Consider the following 27,749-nt stretch of genomic DNA (forward strand, 5'->3'; position numbering starts at 1 on the left):
TGTGACCTGAGAGTCACTGAGGATGGAACTGTGTGGTTGGGGCTGTTCTCAGAGCTTGTTTCGCTGGCTCTTGTCCCTTTTCTGTTGCTTTAGGTTAGAAGTTAAAGCAAGCTGGGAGGAGAAGAGGGATGTGGCAGAAAGATAAGATTCCTGCAGGACAAATCTCCAGGCCCTGCAACGTCTCAGCCTCTCCCCTCCAACTTTCTCTGTTGAGTGATTTTATCAGCCCTGCCTGCGGTGCCTCTGACAGGCCCAAACCAGAAGGGAACAGAAGAGGAAAGGGTGAAAGAAGGTTGAAGAAGGTGTGAGTATTAGGAAGGCTGAAAGTGGTACAAGGTGACCATCTCAACTCATCACTCACTGATGAAGAATCACTGCTTCTTCTTCCCAAGCAAATGGGGGGAAAGAGTCAGAGGTTTTCAATCTTTCGTGCACAAAATCAACACCTGGAGGGCGTGTTAAGAATGTGGATTCCCAGGTGGTATAAATTAGGTGGCTGGGATTAACATATACAAACTACTGTATATAACACAGATAACCAACAGAGACCTGCTATATAGGACAGGGAACTCTATTCAATGTGCTGTAATAATCTAAATGGAAAAAGAATTTGAAAAGAAATGAATATATATATATACACACATACACAAAATTGAATCACTTTATTGTACGCCTGAAACCAACACAACATTGCAAATCTATACTATACTCCAATATAAAAAAAAAAATTTAATTTAACCATATGTAAAACAGATAGCCAGCAGGAATTTGAGGTATGACTCACGGAACTCAAAGAGGGGCTCTGTATCAACCTAGCGTGGTGGGATACGGAGGGAAATGGGAGGGGGGTTCAAGAGAGAGGGGACATATGTATACCTATAGTGGATTCATGTTGATGTTTGACAGAAAAACAAAATTCTGTAAAGAAATTATCCTTCAAAAATAAAAATTAATAAATTAAAAAAATTTATTTTCAATAAATAGATAACCTTTGCCTGTACAAGATCTTAAATGAATTTTTAATTTAAAAAAAGATCAAAGACTCTCAGGTGAAAAATGGCTTACATACCTCTAGAAACTATAAAAATAAAAATATTAGCTATATAGAAAATATCAGCAATATGACCATTGCTGATTTCTGTAAATGTACTTAGTCTTAATAAGAAAACTAGAAAACAGAAAGTGAAATAAAAAATCAAAGTTTTGGGGGCTTTTTGTTCCAGGCATACATTTATTTTATTAAATCAGGTGTCAACCAACTTTCTCTTAAAGGCCATAGAATAAATACTTTAGCTCTTGTTGACTATAGAGTTTCAGTTCCAACTATTTGACTATTGTGGTGCAAAAATGCCCATAAACAATATGAAAACAAAGGAGGATGTTTATGTTCAAGATAGTTCTTTTTTTCTTTTTTCAATATAGTTCTACTTATAAACATTGGGTGGGTAGGGAAGACGAATCACTGTTCCCAGAGATTCTGATTCATTAACACAGTAGGCTTCAGAAATCAAGATTTCTCTCTCTCTCTCTCTTTTTTTTTTTTTCTTTCGACTGTACTATGTGGCATGTAAAATCTTAGTTCCCCAACTATGGATGGAACGAGAGCCCCTGCAGAGGAAGCTTGGAGCAGTAACCACTGGACCACCAGGGAATTCCCAGAAATCAGATTTTTGCCTGTCGGAATCTGGCAATTCTGATACCCTGGTCTCCTGCAGACTCAGTTTCCCTGCATCCCTCTGTGTACTCAAAAGGACCCAGACATAGTTTCATGTTCTCTTGTCCCTGTCCTGAAATTCTCAACAGGAGGCCCACACTTCCATCCGACGCTGGGTCTTACAGATTACTTAGCTGGTGCCATCTGCACCCATGGACGACGTTTTGATAAACATAGCAATGGAGGTTAGCTCTTAGCCTTCAATCTCCCACTCCTGAATATATTCAGGCAATTATGTATAGACCTATTGGATTTTAAGTCTCATGGACAACCAGCATCTGAATAAAGTTCCTTTGCACAATTTCTTACTTGGCACTCTTGGATCACGGTTTCCAGGAATGTCTGTTTCCAAAGGGAGAGCCCAGGGAGAGAGGCGGCCATTACTGCAGGAAGTGAACTCCTGGGGGTGGTTGTGGCAGAGATTGGTAATTACTTGTGCAAGAAAGGAATAAAGAAAAAAAAGAGAGAGAGAGAGAGACTTCCTTCCTAGTGGTCCAGTGGTTAAGGCTCCTCGCTTCCACTACAAGGGACTTGGGTTCAATCCCTGGCTGTGGAACTAAGATCCCACATGCTGTGGGTGGCACAGACAAAAAAAAAAAAGGAGAGACCTCAAAAATAGTACATGGGAAAAATATCACTGTCAGGCATTTGAGAAGGCCAAATCAGCCAACAAAGGTAAATAGATAAGCCTGAAATTCAACACTCTGGGGAAAACTGGTCATTGAAAGCTGGACAAAGGTGATGTTTGGAACAAATTCTAATCTGATCTAATTTGATGAATCCATTCAGCAGTGTATGTCAAAGGGTAGAGGTGTGGACTCAGGTTGTCATAGTATTCTATGGGAGAACCAGGAGAGAGGAGCTTTAGGACAGCTCATCCAAAGTTCACGTTTCCCAGGGACTTCCCTGGTGGTCCAGTGGTTAAGACTCTGCCTTCCAATGCAGGGGACACAGGTTTGATCCCTGGTGGGGAACTGATGCCTTGGGGCAACAGGCCTCGAGAGTCCACATGCCACAAATAGGGAAAAGCCTGTGCACTGCAAGGAAGACCCAGAGTAGCCAAAAAAAAAAAAAAAAAAGAGTTTACATTTCCCAGTCCATCATTTACTCCTGGTACAGCATCAAGGATGCTCACTCCACAGGTTGAGAAACCAGAACCATGGCCATGAGTCAGTTCCACCCCAGGTTGGAAAATAAAATCAGTACACGTTTTAGTTATATCTAAAAAGCAAATTGTTTTTCCACTATAATTGCCATTATAATTGAGTATACTCATCTCCACAGTCAAGTCCGGTTACCCAGGCTTGAGAGACTGGCTGGCCTTAAAGGGAAAGGTTGTGTTGTTAGTTTTATCCAGAAGAGTCAGCTGGTTATTCAACAGTGCTTGTGGGTTTCCTTCTCATTCACTCATAAGTGGCTTCAGGAAGGTATCAGTCATCAGGATTTTCAGCATCATTGTCATCAGCACCACATCTATGCAATAATTATAGTAATAATAGCTAATACATTTATAGAATCTTTACTATGTGCTGAGCATTTTCTAAGCTATATATACACTCATGTAATCCTTAGCACAACTCCTAACATATGACATATTACGATTGCTATCTCCAGTTTACAGATGAGGAAACTGAGGCCCAGAGAGGTTCCTTATTGTTTAAGGTCACACAGCTATGAAATAGCAGAGCCAGGATTCAAACACAGGGGCTATGACTATGTAACCCAAGCACTTAACCTCCAGATTATGTTACAAAGGGCACCGGGCAGGGAACTTAATGAAGCAAGGCAAACAGAGTCTCCTCAACATTTGGGGAGTTACAGACTCTTTGGAGAAGCTATAGCCTTCAGAAAAATATATACACACATATTTACAAATTTCCAGAGGACTTCCCCCCTTCCTCCAGGACCACATGTTGAGCTTTAGGACTCAATCCCAGGTTAAGAAAGCCTGTTCCAGACACTAGTTGCTTCAAAGTATACAATGGTTATTGCTACCAAAAGACAAAAGGATTGCTTAAAAGCTAATGGCTCCAGGGACTTCCCTGGTGGTCCAGTAGTTAAGACTCTGCTCTTCTATTGTTAAGGGTTTGATCCCTGGTCAGGAAGCAAAGATCTCATATGCCAACGTGGCAAAAAAAAAAAAAAGCTAATAGCTCTGTGCATTGTAAACTCAGCAATAGTCAGACTATAAGCCTGACACTCGCACCACGTCACCAAGTCCAACAACTGGCTATTTTTAAATAACAAAGTTCAAGGCTTTTCATCAACTGCCAAATAATTTCAAGATGGAAGAACAGATCACTGCAATTTTTAGCATAGACCGTGATGCCTGGCCTGCACTGAGTCCTCAAGAGATGTAGATAGAGAAGAAAAGCAGACAGGGAGGACACAGCGAACTTGACACTTCTTAGTGGTGAACGCAATGTGACTGTAAAAATATCATTCAACTGTTCTTTCTTTGTTTCTTTTTTTTCATTCCACTTCTTTTTAATGGCATTCACTTGTTTGTTCCCTTATTTTCTAGACTCGTTGAGTATTTCCTTTGAAGCAACAATGCTAGGGCATCAAGGGTGTGAATTTAAAAGTTACTGTGGGGGCTCTCCTGGTGGTCCTAGGTTAGGACATGGTGTTTTCACTGCCAAGGGCCTGGTTCGATTCCTGGTCAAGAAACTAAGGTCCCACAAGCCTTGGAGCCAAAAAAAAAGTTTTTCAAGAAAAACATAGCTGGAATATCTCAGTTAGGAGAGCTTAGACTGAAAATCTAAAGGTCTCCGGTTAAAAAAAGAAAAAAAAAGAAAAAAGAAAGAAAAGTTACTGTGGAGCAAACACAGCAAAAATGTGAAATAGGAGGAATGCCGATTGTCATGTGACAAACAAAACCAGCTATTTAAGAAGCACATCAAGGAACTGTTTTTGTTGTTGTTTAGTCACTAAGATGTGTCCAAGTCTTTGGAACCCCATGGACTACAGCCTGCAAGTCTCCTCTGTCCATGGGACTTCCCAGGAAAGAACACTGGAGTGGATTGCTATTTCCTTCTCCAGGGAATCTTCCCGACCCAGGGACTGAACTGGCATCTCCTGCATTGGCAGGTGGATTCTTTACCACTGAGCCACCTGATATTTGAGTGACGTAAGGGTCTCATGTATAGCAATGTTCAACGACCGGCCTCTGTGATGGCAAGAGGCCTGGATACAACAGAACTACGTGTCAGAGGAGAATGGATATATAAAATATGGTATGTACATACGTTGTACTACTACGTGTCACTAAAAGGAAAAAACTCCATCCACACAGATCTCAAAAACACACGGGCTAACACCAAGTTGCAGAACAACACGAAAGGTAAAATGGCATTCATCTGAATTAAAAAGAAAAACGTACCAGCTCATAGGATGGAGAGAGAGAGGGAATAGGGCTGAGAGCACTGGATAAAGGGATTTTTAGACATTAGACATTTGTAATGTTTTATTTCTTTGCAGGAAAAAAGGACAACCCACATAGGACAAAGGTATAACCGTTCTAAATCTTGGGCTGTGAGAACAATGGTGTTGGTTATATTGTTTATGTTTTATATGCTATTATCTGTGCTTAAATTTTTAAACCACCTTCTAAATTTATGAAGATTTTACATATATATTTTATAAGAACAATTATGGAGTCTGAAGAACAATGTACAATTTTGGCCTAATATCATCTGAGTTGTCTAAATAATCCTGCTAAGACATGAGGTTTACCGGGGCTGTACCCCAGCTCCATGGAGTTTGCCCCACCAAGTTTGCTTTACATGCTACCCTTTCTAGATTCTGACGAAGTGGACGCACGTGTTCAAATCTTCTGTCCTCATGAATTTAACTCCACCATGGAATTCAGGGTAAGTTAGAAAGGAGCATTCTGTTGTAATAATATCATGAATTAAGGAGAAATGTTTATCTTGCATTCATCTTTGCTGTTTACCGTGTCACCAGCGTCTGGTAGGAGTGGCTTCTGAGAGACACAGTTTTGTGGGCAAGGCTGCAGCCAGATAAGAAATGGACCTTTCTCCAGGCCCCAGGGGTTGTGGCTGACCTGGACTCCTGACTCAGGACGCTCTCCCCCAGGGAGTACATCTGATAACCCATGAGCCTCACATGGTGAGAAAAAAGTGTACATAGCTGAAGTGAGGACGCTAAATGAGTAAAGTCTTTTGCAAAAGACCCTGATGCTGGGAAAGACTGAGGCCAAGAGGAGAAGGGGGCGACAGATTATGAGATGACTGGATGACATCACTGACTCAATGGACATGAGTCTGAAGCTCCGGGAGATAGTGGAGGACAGGGAAGCCTGGCGTGCTGCAGTCCATGGGGTCGCGCAAAGAGTCCGACACGACTGAGCGACTGAACAACAACAAAAGTCTTTTCAAGTGAGATGAAAATTATGTCATCTCTTTAGGGAAACATGTAGTGAGAGGGATACATTAGGAGCTTGAGATTAATATATACACACTCATATATAAAATAGATAACCAGCAAGGACCTACTGTATAGCACAGGGAACTCTACTCAATATTCAGCAATAACCTGTATAGAAAAAAACCTATTCTATTTCCATATATATATATATATATATATATATACACACACAGACACATAACTGAATAACTTGGCTGTATACCTGAAAATAATACAACTTTGAACATCAACTATACTCTAATATTAAAGAAAAAATTAAATTAAAAAATAAATTATGTTATCTCTTCAATTAATGGAAGGAAGTCTAAACTTTTAGTGATTTTAGATTTTATGGTCAGAATATACATGGTGGGACTTCTCTGGGGGTCCAGAGCCTAAGACTCGGTGCATTCATTGCAAGGGACACAGGTTTGATCTGGGGTCCAGAAACTAAGATCCCACCTGCTGTGGGGCATAGCCCCCAAAAAAGAATATCTGTGGTGAATCCATGATTTAATCATTGGGATTTCCTCCACTGACTAGTTTTGTAAGACGTGTACCATTGATGTCGGGATGGGAGGGTGTGAACAGAGGAGAATGAATGAGGGAAGGGTGCAGCCGGTGGGACCGCGCAGACGGCTACCCAACAGTGACACAAAGTTCAGCACTCAGAGCCGAAAGCCAAGGAAGAGAAAGTGATGACTTTTGGTTCCCCCAGGAGAAGACACCTCTGCACCCCAGCAGGCTCTCCAGGGAAAACAGTGGAGCAGCCTGCACCCCTTCTGTCTCATTTCACTCTCACCCCTCCAGGAGCTGGTCCTCCTCCACCCTCAGAGTCTCAGCCTTCAGAAGCGTGTGTGACTTTAGCACCTGCCTTTCCACATCTTTCCAGAAAGAGGGTCAGACTGGAGTGTGGGAGATGTGAAGGAGGCCAAGTGTCCCCTCCAGCCTAAGTCCCAGAGCTAATGCGAGGCTGCACAGTGAACCCTGCGTTTTCCTTTCCTTTTTATTTTTTTTTTAAATGTATTTATTTATTTATTTGGTTGCACTGGGCCTTAGCTACAGCACTCTGGATCCTTAGTTGCAGCCCGTGGGATCTAGTTCTCCAACCAGGGAGAGAACTCAGACCCCCTGCATTGGGAACTCAAAGTCTTAACTGCTGGACCAGCAATGAAGTCCTGAGTCCTGCTTCTTCTAACACCGGGAGAAACAAACTGTGTTGATGGGTTCTTCAATCCGGGAAAGGGTAATATCCCAACAGAAGCTTAGGATGTTTCTGACAAATTATTAGAGATCATTTGATACAGAAAAACCCCCAAACAAAAACGTGTCAAGAATTTCAATTGAACCCACTTATTATAATCCATTTTCCCTAGCTCTTCTTTGGCAGCCAAATAAACTGAAGTGAAAGGTCTTTGAGGACAAAGATCAGCCAGATTAGGGTTATTTCAGCTGTTTCCCAACTGTCTGGGGTGTTTCCATTTCTCCCTAGTCTGAGTCTGATGGCAGTGATGTTCCTGCCAGACCCCATGGCACTGAGTAAGAGGTTTAAGGACCAGAGCACAGGCCTCTGAGGGACCCCGAGGGGCCCTCTCGTTGGTGGAGGCGATGTGGGGTGACAGGTCACTGCCACTCAGACGGTTATTTCAAAATCAAGAACAGGGTGAAGCAGGCTGCTGAGAGCTGGGACCAGCTGGGTTGGGCCATCGCCACATAAAGTTACAAAACCAACATTGGGCTGGCGTCAGGCATCCAAGGTATGTCTTCCAGATCCCCGATTCCCTCTGCCCTAGACTCCTTCTGCCCTACTTCTGCTCCACATCCAAAGGTCGGGGCTCGCCCTAACGCCTGGAGCTGCAGATAGACTCGCTCACATGGATTATGACACTGTCTTTGGACAGAAAGCCAAGTGGGCACTGGTGGAAAGGTCAGAGAGCAGTGAGATGCTGTTCTCGGAGGGAGAGTAGTCTTTTCTTTTGCTGTTGTTAATGTTTGGTTATTTCTTTGGCCACACAGGAGTATTCATTGTAGCATACGGGATCTTTCGTTGAGGCCTGTGGGGATCTGGTTCCCTGACCAGCAACCAAACTCAGGCCCCCTGCCTTGGGAGCGCAGTGTCTTGGCCACGGGACCACCAGGGAAATCCTGGGACAGTAGTCTTGAATCAAGATCTTCTTTTCCCTGTCCAGGGTTTGAACCTAGCCACCAGCCCACCAGGAGCTAAAGGCTAGAAGCAAAGTTCCCTGATTCTTACCCCTTCTGAAACTAAGAATGTTTCAAGGAGGCAAAACTGTAAAACAAATACAAAGTTTGTAATTAGGGACACAGCACATGTATGGGAGAGCACACAGTGAAACAGTTTATTCTTTTCTGTCAGAGGCGAGGCAGAGACACACACCCAGACAGGAGCGCCAGCATCCTGAATAAGGAGCCCAGCAAAGAGGTGACACAACACTCTGTATAGGGCAGTCCTTGCAGGTTTTTGCCTACATGTGGCCAATTAACTTGTTTCTTTCTCCATACCTGACTGGTCCTAGGACCCTCGTCAAGACGTGCGTGCAACCATTTTCTAAGATGGATCCCACCGCAGAGGCCTATGGGTGCATGTCCAGACTTATTATGGGATGGGAGCCCCTCCCCTTCCCACCCCCAAGAAGCCTTCCTGTGCATGTGCAGACACGGAAGTCTCCCTTGACCTCAAGCATGGGCACTTCTTCTCTGTACTTTAGCAGAGCTCAGTTTCTGCCACTAGCTTTGTCCTTGGAGTGTCTAGGTGAGAACAAAGCTAGGATTTTATTCCACTTGATGAACACCAGGTGTCCAGCCCAGGGGTCCATCTGTCTCCTACCTCGATGCCAGCCTGGGAGCAAGGGCAGCTGTCGGGGGACTTGTGGGGAAGGGGCTCTCCACTGCAGCTCTGCTCTCTAGGCCAGAAAACAGTGGGCTGTTCCCGCCCTGTGGGGAGGACTCTGAAGGCTCACTGGACGCTTCTTTGTTGCTTTTAGTTTAGTTTTGTTGTTTTATTAGTTTTACACATACATGTTGTTATGTTGTTGTTCAGTCACACAGCTGTATCCAACTCTGCAATCCCATGGACTGCAGGCTTCCCTGTCCTTCACTTCACAGAGCTCTAACTCATGTCCATTGAGTCCATGATGCCATCCAGCCATCTCATCCTCTGTCGTCCCCTTCTCCTCCTGCCTTCAATCTTTCCCAGCATCAGGGTATTTTCCAGCGAGTCAGCTCTTCGAATCAAGTGGTCAAAGGATTGGAGCTTCAGCATCAGTCCTTCCAGTGAATATTCAGGGTTGATTTCCTTTGGGATTGACTGGTTTGATCTCCTTGCAGTCCAAGGGACTCTCAAGAGTCTTCTCCAACACCACAGTTTGAAAGTGTCAGTTCTTAGGCACTCAGCCTTCTTTCTGGCCCAGCTCTCACATCTGTACATGACTACTGGGAAAACCATAGCTTTGACTGTATAGACTTTTGTCGGCAAAGTGATATCTCTGCTTTTTAAAAATATGCTATCTAGGTTTGTCATGTTGCATATGTATTACAGTAACATATATTTGTGTGTGTATATGTATATATTTATATATGAATGTCAAAGTTGCATTTCACACTCTTGTCAGAAAATTTATAGGAAAAAAATATCAATTGGTTTGGTTAAAGATCATGAGGCAACACACTGGTTACACCCTGCACCTTTGAAAGTCAGTTAAGGGAGGTGGGAGGGGGGATCAGGATGGGGAATACATGTAAATCCATGGCTGATTCATGTCAATGTATGACAAAAACCACCACAATATTGTAAAGTAATTAGCCTCCAACTAATAAAAATAAGTGGAAAAAAAAAAACTGGAAAAAAAAAAAAAAGTCAGTTAAGCCAGATGGGCAGCTTTTTTAAACATTCTGCTCAAGGAAGATAACATTTGGGGCTTCCCTTGGTGGCTAAGTAGTAAAGAATCCACCTGCAATGCAGGAGATGCAGTTTTGATCCCTAGGTTCAGAAGATCCCCTGGAGAAGGAAATGGCAACCCACTCCAGTATTCTTGCCTGGAAGATCCCCTGGACAGAGGTGTCAGGCAGGCTACAGTCCATGGGGTCGCACAGAGTTGAGCAAGACTGAGGGATGAACATGCAGGCATGTGAGATAACATTTACCGTTTTAACATCTATAAGTGCAGAGCTTGGCTGCATCAGGAACACTCAAGGGTTTTACAGCCATCACCACCGTCCACCCCCAGAACCTTTTCATCGTCTTGAAACTGAAACTCTGTCCACATTAAGCACCGACCTCAGCCCCGGGACCCCCCCTCCACTTTCTGCCTTTGTGAAGGTGACTCCTCTGGGGACCTGGGAGAGGCGGACACCCTCAGACCTGCCTGCTGGGACTGCCTTCTCAGCACAGTCGCTGCAGGGCTCCTCTGTGTTTGTTGTTCGATTCACAGCTCACTCTTTTGTTTTCCTGCTGGGGACTCTGACACTGAAAACAGACAACCAACTAAGCTTGCTTGGCCCAGAGGCTTCCCTCTCACCACCCTAAGGTATACTTAAATACCTTTGCCAGGGTGGACATTTTCCAGTGTTTTTTCCTGCCTGTCCACCTCATGATTAGAGTGTTAACAGCTACTCCTGGGGATTTCCTGGTGGTCTAGTGGTTAGGACTCTGTGCTTCCATCGCAGGGGGCACGGGTTCCATCCCTGGTTGGGGAACTGAGACCCCATCTGCCTTGCGGTGTGGCCAAAAAATAAAAGAAAACAAAAAACCAGCTGCTCGTGGCTCTCACTGCTAAGGGCTTCCCAGGTGGTGCTAGCGGTGAAGAACCCATCTGCTAATGCAGGAGGCATAAGAGATTCGGGTTCCATGCCCAGGGCGGGAAGAAACCCTGGAGGAGGGCAAGGCAATCCACTCCAGTATTCTTCTTGCCTGGAGAATCCCAAGGACAGAGGAGCCTTGCAGGCTATAGTCGGTAGGGTCGAAAAGAGTTGGACACAATTGAAGTGACTTAGCACACACAGTTCTCAGAGGGCCCGAGCTGTGGCTAATGAGGATGGAGGGTGTGTGCTGTCTTCCCCCATCAGGCCTCTGCTCACCTTCCTCTCCAAGTACAACAGACTCTTAAAACATGCTGTCTGTTTGCTTGCTCTTTGTAATTATTATTTTTTAAGTAGTATGATCAAATGGTTAAATACACACACGGTAACATCGTGAGGTGAAAATAAGCCCCTCCCCACCCTGAGCCCACATTCTGGTCCCCTCCCAGCCATCGTCTGTCCAGAGACGTTCACAGGTAACAAGCATGTACGTGTCTTTTTACAGGAAAGATTTCACCTCATGCCCAGTGCTCTGAATTGTGCTCTTTGAAAAAAATACATAAAAGTCAGAGTGTAATACAAAAAGCTCCCACCACCCAGCCCTGATAAAAACTCATCTTTGCTGTTTCCTTTTTTCCCTTATATAAAAGAAGTAAAATGTTACAGATAAAATTGAAATATTCTGTAACCTTCACAGACAATCCTCTTCCCAGCTTCTTACCCCAGAGCTGAGCACTGTCACTTATTTATTTCTTTCAGTAATTTTGTATGTTTTCACAGCAAATTTATATATGGCTGTGAGCCACTACCGACATAGTGTCATTTTGTGTGATTTTCCAGTTCACATAATAACCATGTTTAATACCCATTCCCATTGACAGGCACTTAGGTTCTTTCAGATTTTTACTCCCCAAATAATGCCACAGGAAACTTCTTGCACATACATCTTTGTACACACATGTGAACATATGAATAGGATTAACTTGTAAAAGTGTGTCCACTGGATCAAAGCATATGAGCATCTTATTTTTAACTTACCTTTAAAATTTTAATTTATATAAATTTATTTTTGGCAGCCCCAGCACATGTAGGATCTTTGTTTCCCATCCAGGAACTGAACCTGTTGCCCTCTTCATTGGAAGCATGGAGTCTTAACCACTGTGCACCATGGAAGTCCCGGGATATGTGCCTTTTACATTTTGATAGATTGTCCTGAGGAAGTGTTGCTGCTTTTTACTCCCAATAGCAATGCGTGGAGTACCTGTTTCTTCCCTTCCTTTCCCATACAGCAGCACATCAAATCTGCTCATCTTTACTCATCTATTAAGAATTTCCCAGGGGGTTCAGTGGTAAAGAATCCACCTGCCAATGCCAGAGACGCGAATTCAATCCCTGGGTTGGGAAGATCCCCTGGGGAGGGGCATGGCAACCTGCCCCAGTATTTTTGCCTGGAGAATCCTATAGATAGAGAAGCCTGGCGGGGTACAGTCTGTGGGGTCACAAAAGAGTTGAACACAACTGAGCAACGAAGAGGAGCCTGGTAGGCTGCAGTCCGTGGGGTCACTAAGAGTCTGACACGACTGAGTGACTTCACTTTCACTTTTCACTTTCATGCATTGGAGAAGGAAAAGGCAACCCACTCCAGTATTCTTGCCTGGAGAATCCCAGGGACGGGGGAGCCTGGTGGGCTGCCGTCTATGGGGTCGCACAGAGCTGGACACGACTGACGTGACTTAGCAGCAAGCAACTAAACAACAACAAACTCATCTATTAGGTGAAAAAATTATATCTCCTATTTAGTTTGACCTAACATTTCATTTGCTATAAATGAGGTTAATCACCTCTTCATGAGTTTGACCACCACTCTTCCGAGGTGGCTGGAGGACAACAACCAAAATGGGGGAGGGGATGGTCTGGCTGGAGCCACTACCGAGCCAGGTCTTTAACCGTGGGGTTAAACCGTGGGATGTGGCAACTCCCGCCACCAGGCCAGACGGCCATACCTGGGGGCTGGGAGAAAAGAGGGCCTTTACCCCAGAGGGCTCTAACCTAAATGGCTTTGTCAGGAAAAATGCAGATTTCCATCAAGGCAAGAAAGGAGTGAGAATGTTTTCTGTTTGTTGAATTCTCCAGGCCAGAATACTGGAGTGGGCAGCCTTTCCCTTCTCCAGGGGATCTTCCTGACCCAGGGGTTGAACCCATGTCTCCCGCATTGCAGGTAGACTCTTTACCATGTAAGCTACCCGGGAAGCCGGAGAATGCTTTGGGAAAAGCCACTCACAGCTGTGTAAGACTGTGTTTCCATGGAATCTTCTGGGTGCTTTCCTTAGTTTTCCAAAGTTGGGTTTTCTGTAAGTGAATGAATCTTAGGCTTCATGGTCTCTTTCTTGTATTACAAGGCCTTGTATGTCATTTGTAATTTTTAAAATTGCCGTGCCCCCCGCCCCCCTCCCCCGCCACCTGCCGCTCTGACTGCATAAGCTTTCAGCCCCATGAACCTCTTTCTACCTTTGCTTAGAATTCTACTGGTCCCAAGAGGTCATGTCCAGCCTTCAGACTGTGGTTAACACTGTTGCATGGAATGTCTAGAGACTGCTAAGAAGGTAGGTCCTAAATGTCCTCTTCACAAGGAGAAAGGATTTTTCTTTTTAAAGTCTCTAGGAGGTGATGGATTCTTTTTTTGTTTGTTTGTTTTGCTGCACTGCTCAGCTTGTGGGATCTTTGTTCCCCGACCAGGGATCAAACCTGAGCACCAGCAGCGGATTGTGACATTCTAACCACTGGACCCCCACGGAATCTTGAGGTGATGGATTTACACTAAACTCATCGTGGTCATCATCTCGGAATATGTGTAAGTCAGGTGCTGTTCCCCTAAAACTCAGTGCGTCAATTATATTTCAAAAAAATAAATAAATAAAACTGAAAGAAAAAATAAATAAAGCACTTCTCTACATGCAATGCAAAACCAAGACAAAACAAAACAAAAACCCCAAACGAAAACCTCCATGTTCTGATTTCTAAACAATTTCACGTCCCCTGTTCTGTTCAGAGATGAGCAGACACAGTAAGAGGTCCCTACCCAGCCTTGGGTGTGAAGTTTGTTCTCAATGTTTCTGTCCTAGATGGTATCTGAAGGCATGGATGTGACCTCAGCAGAGGACACAAGCACCCAGTATTCTTCAGCTCAGAAAGAAGAGCAGGTGCATGCGGGCAGGACGTGTCGGGGCCAGGGCAGGTTCGGTCCAGCCCGCCCTGCGTGCTCCTGTTCTGAGCAAGCGCTGGGACGCTTGCACAGTGTCTGCTGACTTGCAGGGTGACACCCCGCCCACTCCCTCTCCCAGGGAACAGAATGTCCCCGTCTGATGAATGGGCATTGTTCTCGGGGAGTTGGTAAGTCAATTGTTTAGAGTTATAAGGCATTTCCCCAGATAAACAAGGGAATGTGTGAGCTTTGCTGCTCAGGGCGACTCTAGACAACTGCCTGCCTCACGGAAATCAAGGTCAGGGATGATGGTAGCAGAACCCCCACCCTGAGTAAAGACCTGCTTCTCAACTTGTATCCTCTGTGACTGCGGAGCAGTCCCAGGTCTGGGCCTTCCAAGTGGCTGAGTGCCCCAGGCTGCAGGCAGCGAGGAGACAGGGCTCCAAGTGGGTGGCCAGACCCCGTGGAGGGTGGAGTAAGGGCCTAGCTCAGCTCCTTGGCCACATCTTCCAGAGGCCCAGGGTTGGGCCTGCTTCCCTGCCGCTTCTGTCCAAGGTTTCTTTGCCCTTTTGAAGTTCCCTAAGGTCCAGAAACAGCAGAAAAGAGACTTAAAAAGTGGTTTCCCAATTTTCCTGAGGTCCAGTGGTTAAGATTTCACCTTCCAATGCAGAGAATTCAGGTTTGATCCCTGGAGGAGGAACTAGGGTCCCACTTGCCACACACTGCAGCCAAAAAAAAATTTTTTAATATATTTTTAAAATGACTTCTTTTGGAGTAGCACAGCCGTCCCCTTCTCAAGAAAGACCAAAGTCAACCTAGAGAAGAACAGTGAATTTCTCAGTGTACGAAAGGCCAAACGAATCCAGGTTAGATTCCTTGCGTTTGCGATTGGCTCTGATTAAGTGCGTGCATGCATGCCCAGTCATGTCTGACTCTTTTCAAACCCTGGACTGTGGCCCACCAGGCTCCTCTGTCCATGGGATTCTCCAGGCAAGCATACTGGAGTGGGTTGCCATTTCCTCCTCCTGGGGATCTTCCTGACCCAGGGATCAAACCCTAATCTCCTGCATTGGCAGGTAGGTTCTTTACCACTCAGCCACCTGCGAAGCCCCGACTTTGAGAGATGATTCCAAAGATCTTATGTGTCATAATTGTGTGCTTTTTAAAACCATGTTTCCAAAAATAAAAAATAAAAAAAAATAAAACCATGTTTCCTTTGATCTTGCCTTGATACAAGTTCAATGTACCAATATCTCAGTCTTTAAAAAGACCTTATGGGACTTCCCTGGGAGTCCAGTGGTTAAGACTTTGCACTTCAACCACAGCAGGCATGGGTTTGATCCCTGATCCGGGAATTAAGATCCCACATGCCACACTGTGAAGCCCAAATGTATAGAGAAAAAAACAAACTAGGCCTCAGTGAACTTTCTCCACATGTATTTAAAAAAATCATAAAATTTAAAAAAATAAGACAATGCTTTACAAAAAGCTTTCACAGCCTTTATCTTATCTGAAGGAAATATATTATGGTGTCTCAGATGGTAAAAAATCTACCTGCAAAGTGGGAGACCCAGGTACGATCCCTGGGTCGGGAAGATCTCCTGGAGAAGGGAATGGCAACCCACTCCACTATTCTTGCCTGGAGAATCCCATGGACAGAGAAGTCTGAAGGGACACAGTCCATGGGGTCCTGAAGAGTCAGACATGACTGAACAACTAACACGTATTATGATCCCTGTTTCATTGTTAAGGGAACGGCCTGAGATCGTCTAGCCCATCCTCTGCACCGAACCTGAGCCCTTTGCTGATGTGTGTGGTTAGTTCCCCTGAGGGAGGCAGGCCTCACAGTCCTGTAGCTGAAACGAGTCTCCAGGGAGAATCTGGTTTTTGACCTGTCTCCAGACGCTACTAAAGTTCCCCAAACATCTCAATGTCCCTTATTTTCTTAAACTTCTCTGGGGAGTGAAATCTATAACTCTCAGTTACCTATCCTGGTGACAGATAGCCTCTTTCTGCTTAGAAAGATATCCTTTATTTCCACTTTGGTTCTTCTTGTTACCAAAAAAAAAGTCTATTTGGCCAAGAGAGTGGTTTTTTTTTTTGGTTGTTGTTTGTTTTTACCACTTTGTTGGGAATACACAATAAGGGGCTCAGAAAACAAGCCAGGGGTCACTGGGTCAGTCCATAGCAGAGATAACATCTAAGAGTGGGAGTGGGCACACTGTTCAAAGTTCTTGCCTGTCTTCTGTGGCAGCTGAGCTTCACAAAGCCCCCGGAAGGGCAGGAAGTACTGGATAACAAACCAAAGCCTGGAAGCCTGGTGCTGCATCCAGGGCTCTCACACAAGCCGAGAGCAGAGACAGAAATTCTGGTGTCTGACTCTGGGGTTAAGGAGCAAGTCCCTGTCTTACAGGGTCACGCTGACTTGTAGCTTAACAGAATTTTTATCTAGGAGAGCCCTCAATTTGTGGCCAGACTCAGGACTGATGGAGGCAGAAGCAGAGGTGACCGCAGGGACTCTCCATAGAACATGAAGTCCATGTGCTGGCTGGTGGCCTCTGCTGGCTGGTCCCTGGCCAGGGTGGGCGGAGGGCATGCAGTGGCCAGCTCTGCCTTGCCCAGACCTGTGTGGGTACTGGCATCAGCAGAGTCTCCTCTCGGGCTGCTGTCCCTGGCCTGGGACCATCTGAGCACCCCTTTGGTGCACACTGTGTCCTCTGCGTTTCTCCAAAGCTAGATAGGCCAATGATGAAGTCAAGTTCAAGGCTGAGGTCTGCCTCCAAGAAATGCACTCCTTATCTAGTCATCCAAAGTAGTCCAACTGACCACAGCAGAGATTAGAAACAAGCCTAGGAAATTATTATACGTTCACACATCTTACGAAGGAGGCGGCTTTGGGGACAGACTGTACTGATTTTAATTTCTTGTGTGTATGTGTGTGTGTATGAGCTCAGCTGTGCCTGACTCTTTGCAACCCCATGGACTGTAGCCCACCAGGCTCCTCTGTCCATGGGATTTCCCAGGCAAGAATACTGGAGTGGGTTGCCATTTCCTTCTCCAGGGTATATTCCTGACCTGGGGATCGAACCTGTGTCTCTTATGTCTCCTGCATCGGCAGGTGGGTTCCTTACCACTAGTGCCACCTGGGGAGATGCTATCAGGAAGGCCCACTGTCCGCTCATGCAGAGTCAGTTTTGAGTGCTTAGACACTGACTTCTAGCAGGCTGACGCCCTTCACACATTAAACCCAGCTCTTCTGCAAACAGCCGTCTACCGTGTGTGCAAGGCAGATTCTCTGAACCCGCAGCCCTGCACAGCTGGTCCTCTTACCTTAGATGGAGGACAGCCTTGTGCCTCCATCAGAAGAAATTTCCCCGCTCACCCTCCTCATCCTAAATTCACTCGGCCAGAGTGGCAGATCAGTGGGCACATCTGAGGCTCAGAAGGAAATGGGCCCCTCTTACTTCACATCCTGGGATCATTCAGAAACCCACCAGGGAGACAGAAGGGCCCCTGGAGTCAGTCAGCACCGGCTAGCAGCTGTGTGAGTCAGAGGGTGTTGCTTGGCTTCTCTGAGTCTTTCCTCCCATCTGGAACTTGTGGATAATAACACCAACCTTGCGGAGGTACCGAGGGAATGCTAGATGATGTATGCAAAGCAGCTGGTACAGTCAGTCCTCTGTGGAAACTACAGTGACTCCCCACCTCTGGGATGATGACCATCTGGCTGCCGGCTCAGAGGCTGACCCAGGCCACTTCCGAACCCGAGCGCCACTGTCCTCACCCATGTCTCGGTGGCCCATCCCAGCCAGGCTGGGCACTCCCCTCATCTTCCTTCCACGCTCAATTTTTAACAAATTAGTAAAATGTGGGAGTTCCCTGGCGGTCCAGTGGTTGGGACTCTGAGCTCTCACTGCCGAGGGGCTGGGCTCGATCCCTGGTTGGGGAATTAGAACACAGTCATGTCCGACTTTTTGTGACCCTGTGGACTGTACCCCACCAGGCTCCTCTGTCCATGGGATTCTCCAGGCAAGCATCTGGAGTGGGTTGCCACGTCCTCCTCCAGGGGATCTTCCCAACCCAGGAACAGACAGCTGTTTGCAGAAGAGCTGGGTTTAATGTGTGAAGGGCATTGGCCTGCTACAGGTCTCGCAGTGTGGAAAAAAAATTAGTAAAATTACACTGACCTAAGCATCTAAAACTCAGCTGTGCTTCTGCCGGGAGTCTGTTTTCTGGCACAAGGACCCCATGTCCAGCTTTTGAACTAAAGTGTGAGCGGCGGACACTGGGCTGGAGCTGGTGAAACAGCGACACCCTGTGGCCAGACGGGAGGGCAGCCAGGCGAGGAGCCGGCGCTGGGGACCTGGCCGTGGCTCGGGGAGATGGAGGTCAGGTCCCCCCTGAGGAAGGAACGCAGCCCCTTACATGTGCGAGTGGACTCATGTCCTCGTCCACAAACGCTCTTCTCGTCCACAACCCAAGACGGGAAAGCAGGACCATGCGTGCTCTCCAATCAGGACACAAGCAGGCGGCCGCAGGGCACTTGTGAAGTCTCCACGTTTGCCATCTCTGCTCCCAAGGGTCCTGGGAGATTTACAGGAACATCTGGCCACCCCCGTCCCTCCTGGACATTTCTTCTTGGTGAGGACTCTGGCCCTGCCGGCCAGGCGGGTGCAAAGGAAGCAGCTGGCACTGTAGTCATTACCCTCAAAGGGCAATATCTTTATTTAGTTGTTGTTGTTGTTGCTTTTTGTCTAATTGTTTAAAAAAATCTTTTTCTTCTTTCTCAAAGGGACGTATCTTTACAACTTGGTTTTGGCCATGCAGCATGCAGGACCTGATCCCCAACCAGGGATAGAACCCAAACCCCCTGCAGTGGGAGCACCCATCCCTAATCATTGGACTGCCAGGGATGTCCCAAAGGGAAGTATATTTAAATCATTAGCAGGAACTCCTGACCCTTCAAATCGAGCTCAGAATAAAACAGTACTACATTCTGGAATGGAATGGCAGCAGGTTTGTCAACATCTGGGGACACCCAGACAGTGTCCAGTCTGGGGACACCTCTTAGCAGTTTTACCCCCTCAACCCTGTGAGACAGAGAATGGCTTCACCTCACCCCTGAAGGTTTTGAGGGAGCAGGAGCACCCCCCTCACACTCGGCCAGGGCTCAGGTTTTCACTCCTTTGAGGAAAGTCTCAGGACCGGCCCCACAATTACACGATGTCACGGATAAGGGACTTTGCTCAAGCAAGTCCAGAGTAAACAGTCAGGGGTCTGCACGGGACAAGGAGCTGGAGTGTGTCCTCCCATCCAAATACCAGCAAAGAAGCCCCTCTCATCTCCATGAACTCTGAACCCCCCGCTGAGGTCCTGGGGAAGAGGAGGGCACTGGCCAGGGGTCCTCCCGGGAACTTGGCTCAAGGACCAGGGAGGGAGTCAGAGTGATTTCCAGTGGCTGTCAATTCAGACCCTATGGGTCCCCAACACGAGGGGCCGGATGCAGATGAAGGGAAGCCCAGTCCGGTAGGTCTTGAGTGTCTGGAGCAGGGGGGATCCCTCTGAACCCCGATGTTACCTTCCTCTTTTAAGCTGGCTCAGATTAGTCTCTGTCACTTGCAGCTTTGAGAGAACAAACCACACAGACTGAAGCCAGGGACATGGTTTTAATCTTTTGTAGGCCAGTTGGTTTAAACATTTTCTCTCATGGACCATTCCTCTTAAAATGTCTACCAAAGGAATCTGAGTGACCGTGTGAGGAGCTGTTAGGGGTAACACAGCCGGATGTTCCCTGGTGAAGGGAGGTGCTTCTCTAGGTACTGAAGACACAGCAGGAGACGGGACCACATATGCCCTTAGGCAGAACCTGCAGTGTTATTTGCTCTTTATGACCAAGTTAATTCTGCAACCTCATCCCTTCCCTAGAAACAAACGTTTCTAACATGAAACCAGTGTCTTGAGTGGCTACTGGTTCAACATCTTTCCCAGAAACTGCCTCCCTTTCTAGAGTCTCTGAGCTCTACCTTATCCTCCCCAGTCCCAGATACTTGCTCCTTAGAAGAAAAGCTATGACAAACCTAGACAACGTATTAAAAAACAGAGACATTACTTTGCCGACAAAGGTGTATAGTCAAAGCTATGGCTTTTCCAGTAGTCATATATGGATGAAAGCTATGGATTTTCCAGTAGTCTGTATGGATGTGAGAGTTGGACCATAAAGAAGGCTGAGTGCCAAAAATTTGATGCTTTTGAACTGTGGTGTTGGAGAAGACTCTTGAGAGTCCCTTGGACTGCAAGGAGATCAAACCAATCAATCCCAAAGGAAATCAACCCTGACTATTCATTGGAAGGACCAATATTGAAGCTGAAGCTCCAATATTGTGGCCACCTGAGCCAAAGAGCTGACTCACTGGAAAAGACCTTGATGCTGGGAAAGACTGAAGGCAGGAGAAGGGGGCGACAGCGGATGGTATCATCAACTCAACTGACATGAGTTTGATCAAACTCATGGAGATAGTGAAGGACAGGGAAGCCTGGCATGCTGCAGTTCTTGTGGGTTGCAGAGAGTTGGACACGACTGAGCGACTGAACAAAAACAACAAGCAGATACTCCAAAGCTGGAGTTCTGGCCCCTGGACCAGACATGGTGACACAGAGAAGCCAGCAGAGAGCATCCCCATCACCCGTGCAAATCTAAGAGCCCAGGAGGACGGATGGAAGGTAAAATGGGGAAGAGGGGCCAAACGTGAGGTTTAACCTCCAATCTCTGAGTTCTGCTCAGAACAGCAGAGTTAACAGCCATGGTTGATCCCTGAGTTGCCTTTGGGGGGCAGGCATACATGCGTCACCTTATTAATTCTCATGACATTCCCCCATCCCTCTCACCCAGACCAGGGCTCTGAATGATCCCCATCCCCTCACCCTCTTGTGTGTGTGTGTACCGTGCAGCAGGTTTCCGAGGACCGGATCAAAACTAAAAAGGAGCCACGTGTCCAAATAAGGAAAGAGATAGAAGCTTCAGTGGAGGGTGTTTAATGTTGGAGGGAACTATATCCGGGGCAGAGCCGAGCCCATGCCAGGAGCAGGCCCCGGCCTGCCCCAGGCCTCCCTGGACAGGCAGGGCCAAGGGAAGTATCAGAGCGTCCGCTCCCGGTGGTGCGGGAGCCCAGTGCGAGCACCTGACTGGGCACCACCTGGCTTTCTGCAGCTCGGGCACGGATGCTGTGGGAGCCAAGGTGGGATCCCGTGAACCCTGTGGTGAGAAAATCTCTCGCGGGATAGATGGGTCCCGGAGTCAGGGGAGGAGCTGGCCCGCCATCAGAGGTGACAAGGGGCCTGTCCTCTTTCCTGAAACTGTGGATTCTGCAAGCACACACAGACGAATACGTGAGAAGGCGCTGGGCCTCTCATGGAAGCGTTCGGTGTTCTGCTGGAGACCCAGAAGATGCCAGGGGTGAAGTTGTGTTCCCATCACCATCCAAGGGGCTGCCTGGCTTGGCAACCAGGGTCACAGGGCCATCACCCACCCAACAAGGAATCCAGATGCCATCCACTTCTCCCTCCAAGCACTCTCTTTGTCCTCAAGGCCTCGTTGGGTAGACTGTGGACATTCCCAAGTCCCCACCTCTAGAGAGGCCCAGCCAGGGCAGGAGACAAAGCCCGCGTCCCAGCCAGGGCAGGAGACAAAGCCCGCGTCCCACCCACTGGAAGCAGAGACCCCAATCCTCAAAGATCTCCAGCGTCTCTTAAATAAGCTTCTCCTTTCTGTTGTCTTCTTTTAATTATTTACCGTCCAGCCTTTCCTTTATACAAATATAAAATATATTTATATAGATCTATATCCCGTAGACTTCCGGGCCCGGCTCGGAGGAGCGGGCGGCGGCCCCGGCTACTTGCAGACGAACTGGTCCACGACCTGCGTGCACTTCTTGCAGCGGACAAAGCAGCACCAGTGGAACTTGCAGTGGCAGCGCTCGGTCCGCACGCTCTTGAACTGGTCGTAGCCGCGGCCGCAGCACATGAGCGCGCAGCCGTCCAGGCCCTCGGACGTCTTGTTGCACAGGCGGCCCCGCGTGCCCAGCGAGCCTGTGCTCTCGTCGCGCAGGCAGTAGTCCGGGCTGGGGTCCACGTACACCAGGTCCTCGGGGGTGGGCGGCTTGAAGCGGCTGTTGACCAGCTCCAGCTTGCCGCGGCGGGTGATCCGCATGGCGGCCGCGCTGTCGTACTTCTCCTTCAGCTGGTCCCCCACCTTGCGGAACTCGGCCAGCTGCAGCCAGCAGGTCTTGAGGCTGCAGGACCCCGAGACGCCGTGGCATTTGCAGGCCACGTCTGCCGTCTTGTACACAGCCTGCGGAGGGGAGAGAGGAAAAGATGAGAAGAACGTCCCGACAAGAGATGCCCCGGAGGCCGGCTGGGGTCACCACAGGCCGAGTCCAGGTGGGGGCTGGCGGGGTGGGTGCATGCAGAGGCGCGGGTTCTCCAGCCGCTTTCAAAGGTCTCTCCAAACTGAAAGCACAGGGAAGGAGCGGCACATAGAAAAGCGCGGGGAGGTGATGCCCACGTCTGATGCGCTTCTGAACAGCACTCACCCTTTCTACTTTGTCGTTGTTTAGTCACTGACCCCATGTCTGACCCCATGGACTGCAGCCAGCCAGGCTCCTCTGTCCATGGGGTTTCCCAGGCAAGAATACTGGAGCGGGTTGCCATTTTCTCGTCCAAGGGATCTCCCCAACCCAGGGATCGAACCCGCGTCTCCTACACTGGCAGGGGGGGGCCACCAGGGAAGCTCCTTTCTGTGTTATCCAGTTGGGATTGAAATGTGTCATTGTTACCATCAGGGGAAGAAAAAAGGTTATTTCTATCTTGATCAATGTCTCAAACAAATAAAAACCAACAAAATGAGTCCAGCTTCTACGCAATACAGAGTCCAAGACAGAAAAAAAGAATCAGCTGTACCAGGAGCCTACAACAGAAACCCTGTCTGGCCACAAGCTCTCCCCGATCCTGCCAAGTCCCCCAGGAATTAAACGTTCCCCTTTTCTGGGTTAAGTGGGTCATTAGCTCTGCAGAGCCGTCGGGCACCTCCCCATAAACCACAGCACACTTGTGACAAGACGCCCCCTGGGAGTGGCTGTGATGGGGGGAGATGGGGCAGGCCCTCTGCCACAGGACAACGGATCCGGGAGGGTGATGCTGGGAAAACAAACCCACCCAGAAGTCACTGAACCACAGCAGCGGGAGGGGACTGAACGTGGGCTACCCCAGACCCAAATGAAAAAGCAGGAGCGGACCAGAAAGCTGCTCACAAAGTGCTTTTCAGCGAAAGCATACGGACGCATTGTGTCCAGCGGCCCTGGCAGCCATCCCAGAAGTGCAGATGGTGGGATAAAGATGCAGGTCCGCCGCCCAACATTTTCTTCTGCCACGGCTATTGTCACCGACGCAGGCAGGACTCATTTGTCAAGGGCTCCTCTCAGCTTTCTTTTCAAGGGTCCCCAGATTGTGTCTTTATTCAGCAGGGACCACTGCAGGTGCAAGCAAGAGCTTCCACACCATCAGCTCGTATTACGACTACCAGGACTCCTCCCAATTTTTTTCTGGTGTGGGACTACCCCCCCTATCTTAGGGTGGAGACACTGAGGACCACCCAGGAGGGAGTACACCCCAACCTTGGGGCTTAAAAAGGGTTTAGGATGGAGAAGGTGAGCAGGCCCCTCCCCGAGCACTTGGCTGGCGGCTTGAAGGCAGAAGTGACCCCCCATTCCTACACGCACTTCAAAGACAGCGCCTGCAGTCACCCTATGGCTCTGATCCCCCGGGGTCTGAGCTGGAGCCTGACATTCCCTGGAAATGGTCCTCGGTTTGGAGAGGGACTTCCAGCACCCAGCACTGTTAGGAGAAGGAGGAAACATTAAGAGCCTAAAGCTGTGTACCTACCCTAAGTGACTGGGGGAGGAGGCCGGATAGCATCTATCTCCGCGGGGAGCAAACACTCAGGGGGATTTGGGGAAAGAGAGTCGGGGAGGCTCTGGGGAAGGGACAGGAATTTCAGTAAAACAAATCCGGAAGGGAGAGTACCACTGAGCCTCGCTATTTCAACGTTCATTCTCATTCCTGTAGGAAGAAAGACATCACAGAGGCAGTAATGCCTGTATTTTAGATATTTCACCATTGCTCATATAGAAGGGGGAGGGGATTTTGGCCTTGCTGGTAACTGAAAAAGCAATAGCATGTGTGACAGTTTTTCTTCTTCTCTATCTTGCCCCCAGCAGAGCACCCCCCGCCCCTTCCACATGTAACAGTGTGGCTGAGCTGGGTCACTGGCAGGATGTCACAAGGATAGGGCAGTTTTCATCTAGAAAATGCTCAGAGGCCCTGCAGTAACAAGGTGGTATCAACCCACTGCTCTGGACTTCAGTATGTAAAATGGGGTCACTGGCGGCTCTCAAAGGCAAGAGAAATTTCTCGCTAAGTGTCCCCAAGGTTTACTCTGCATCAAGATGTCAGAGCTTAGATAACCTACTTGAAAAAAAAATCCAGTTGTAAAATAGCAGTCCGGGGACTTTCCCATCCCTGCCAGTACTCAGTCCTTCCCGAGGAAGGTTCTGTGTAGGTGTGAGGAAGTGGGAGGTGATTGATGGAGGAGGCCTGCTCCTTGGAGGTGGGATGAGAACACAGGAGAGACAGAAGGTCCCCACCTGGAGCAGATGGAGGCCGGGGAGAGATAAAGGGCTGTGAAGAGGTATGGAGCCTACAAGACGGGGGCCCAAAGACGGGGAGCAGACGGAGGAAGCCGGGGAGGGTGTGGGAAGCGCAGATGGAGGGCGAAGCAGAGATAAGGGCTGGAAAAAGCAAACAAACAATTAAGGGTGATGAAATGAGGAGCCAGCAGAAGTGGGGTCAAGATGCGACTGACAAGGCCGGATGAGGGCAGACGCCTGGTCCCCTCTGCCTCTGCAACAGAGTCACAGAAGGAAAACCTTCCTTCCTGTGACCTCTTGCTAGGAGGCCCAGGGGAGTTTCCTCTGCGATGTCACATGCGCCCACCCACTAAAGTGCACAGCAGAGGGCCCAGGGCCCCCGGGTCCTCGGGAACTGCAGCTGAGAAGGCGAGGAACTGGAAGCACGTCTGAAAGGCTCGACCGCCCTCCAGACACAAATACCACGGACCACAAGGGATGCAAAGATGGTGGGAGGCATCTGGGCTTCCCTGGTGCCTCAGACAGTAAAGAATCTATTTGCAATGCAGGAGACCGGGGTTCGATCCCTGGGTCAGGAAGATCCCCTAGAGAAGGGATTAGCAACCCACTCCAGTACTCTTGCCTGGAGAATCAATCCTATGGACAGACGAGCCCGGTGGGCTATAGCCCACGGGGTCGAAAAGAATCAGATATGACTGAGCAACTAACACAACACTTGCAGGTGGTATTTACTGGGATCTTGAAAAATGGGTAGAATTGGGGCATTTAGGAGACAAAGTGAAGACTGAACATTTTTTTTGTTTGTTTCTTTTTATCAACCAGGTTAGATGCCCAAAGACTGGCAGAGAGGAGGTGGAACAGACGGAAGAAGCTTCACAAATGACGGGTGGAGCAGAACAGCACTGGTCTCTAAGCCCAGGTTCACAGATCAGAGCCATGGCCTGGACTCCGGACTCACCACAGATGGACATCCACACCTGGCTAAACAACACTAGCCTCTGAACACGGACTCTGCAGACATGATGCTGGGCAATGACCAAGTCTAATCCTGACCTGATGTCAGATCGTGACCGTGCTAAGTGTACACACGGGTACTTCATCCTACCAACACCAGGGACCCCAAGTCATATGAGAGGCGATTCCAGTCCCTCTGTTTGACATGTGCTCCTGTGAAACATGAATTAACTTTTTTAAAAAAATTTAATACAGAAACACTTTTTAAGAAGTATATCCATATCCTATTACTGAATCACCAATGAACCAACATTAAATTTCTGAATTTATTTCTCCTTCAAAAACTGCTGTTTCTGTTTTTTTTCACTGGCTCATCTTTGGTCTCGTGAAGTACCTTGCCTGGGCTTGACATGGACCTGGGTGTGGACAGCTCTCCCGGAGAGAGAGGTCTGTGTGCTTTCCCGAGAGGTCGGGGACCAGAAGGATCTCCCGCCACCCAGCACAGGGGCCTCACACCTCTCTCCAGGGGGACCTGGATGCACAATGGACACCTGACCACCAAAAGACAGAGCTTCCAGCTGAGCAAGCCCTCTAGCCCCTGGCAGAGCAGACCCTGCCCGGGAAAGAGGAGCAGGCCGTGTGCTTGGAGCCTGGGGGCTCCCTGAGCAGGTAACGCAGATGGGCACAGAGCTCTCCAGCAGCCATTCAGGAAGCCTAGCACCCCAGAGCACTCCGCACATAGGATAAAGCCAGCTCCCCAAAACCTATCTGTTACTTTCCACTGAAATTGAGGCTCGGAAGCCCTTACATCCTATATGAGATTGATGAGCCTGGGCCTTCAAAGGCCACCTTCTGCGCTTCCACTCAGGTTAAAGCACACACACAGGTAAGAATCTCTGTGGTCAGACTCCTCTCTTCCTGGACCAGCCGGCAGCAGGCAGCACAGCCCAGGAACAGCCAATGTTGTAGGTGTGTGTGGGGCAGGTAGGGTCCTCCGTCTGGGTGTGTATGGGGGTGGGGGAGTCTACAGTTTGGGTGCATGTGGGGAGGGGGATTACATGGTCACTGCCTATGTCCTGGTGGCCAGCAAGCCACTGAGGTGAGCGGGGCGGGCAGAGTCCACCCTCCAGGTACACGTGGGGCGGGGATCGCTTACCCTCCGGCCCGCCTCGTTATTCTGCAGGTTCATGAGCACGCGGCCCTGCTCCTCCGAGCCCTTGGCGAAGTTCTTCTCCCGCTCGCGGGCGTCCACGAACTCCTTGGCGAAGCGGTAGCCGTAGTCCACGTTGTCGCCGCAGCCGCCCCACAGCCAGTCCCGGGGCAGGTCCTTGGGCCGCGCGGCCCGGCTGCAGCCGCAGGTGGACAGCTCGCCCTCACGGCAGGCGCGGCTGATGGCATTCACCACCCCGGCCGCGCTCACGGCATAGGTGAAGGCCGTCTCCCGGCTCCCTGCGGACAGGGACAGACAGACAAGGGGACAGGTGAGGCTCCCCGCTGCTGCCCGGGCCCGCACCAGGAGCGGGGCATCTCCCACTGCCGAGGCTCCAGGGTTAGAAAGCAACTGGACCAAGAACCCAAGTGTTCCTTCAGCCCCAGCCAGCACCTCATCCCATCAGAAGAAATTTACCCACCGGCACCTTCCTATATAGGCCGGCCTGAATGGACCGGAGAGTGGGATTAACACGTTTGTGGACCAGCTGGAAGGAGACTGGGTAGGGATCATGGGACCTGCAGTGTGACTCCAACCTGGCATTCATCTCTCCCTCACAGACCTGCTTCTAACCCTCCACGAGTCACACATCTGTCTGTCTGTGGCTGCATCACCTAGTTAAACTCACACACCTGTCTACGGCTGCATCACCTAGGTAAACTCACACATCTGTCTATCGCTGCATCACCAAGCTAAACTCACCCACCTGTCTACAGGTGCATG

The 27,749-nt window shown here is 48.6% G+C and overlaps 1 protein-coding gene across 2 annotated transcripts in view; it reads right to left on the bottom strand.

The window, feature by feature from the left end:
- Window positions 1-21,178: 21,178 nt before the first annotated feature.
- Window positions 21,179-27,749, bottom strand: part of WNT5B (Wnt family member 5B) — a 78,683-nt gene continuing 72,112 nt past the window's right edge. For both annotated transcript variants that reach the window (XM_043880663.1, XM_043880664.1), the window contains exons 4-5: window positions 26,973-27,265; window positions 21,179-22,509 (exon numbers count right to left, since the gene is read on the bottom strand). In XM_043880663.1, coding sequence (XP_043736598.1) covers window positions 22,051-22,509; window positions 26,973-27,265 — 752 coding nt within the window. In that variant the 3' untranslated portion in view covers window positions 21,179-22,050. The remainder of the gene's footprint in view (window positions 22,510-26,972; window positions 27,266-27,749) is intronic.

Source organism: Cervus elaphus, chromosome 22, assembly GCF_910594005.1.
Source record: "Cervus elaphus chromosome 22, mCerEla1.1, whole genome shotgun sequence".
Lineage (NCBI taxonomy): Eukaryota > Metazoa > Chordata > Mammalia > Artiodactyla > Cervidae > Cervus > Cervus elaphus.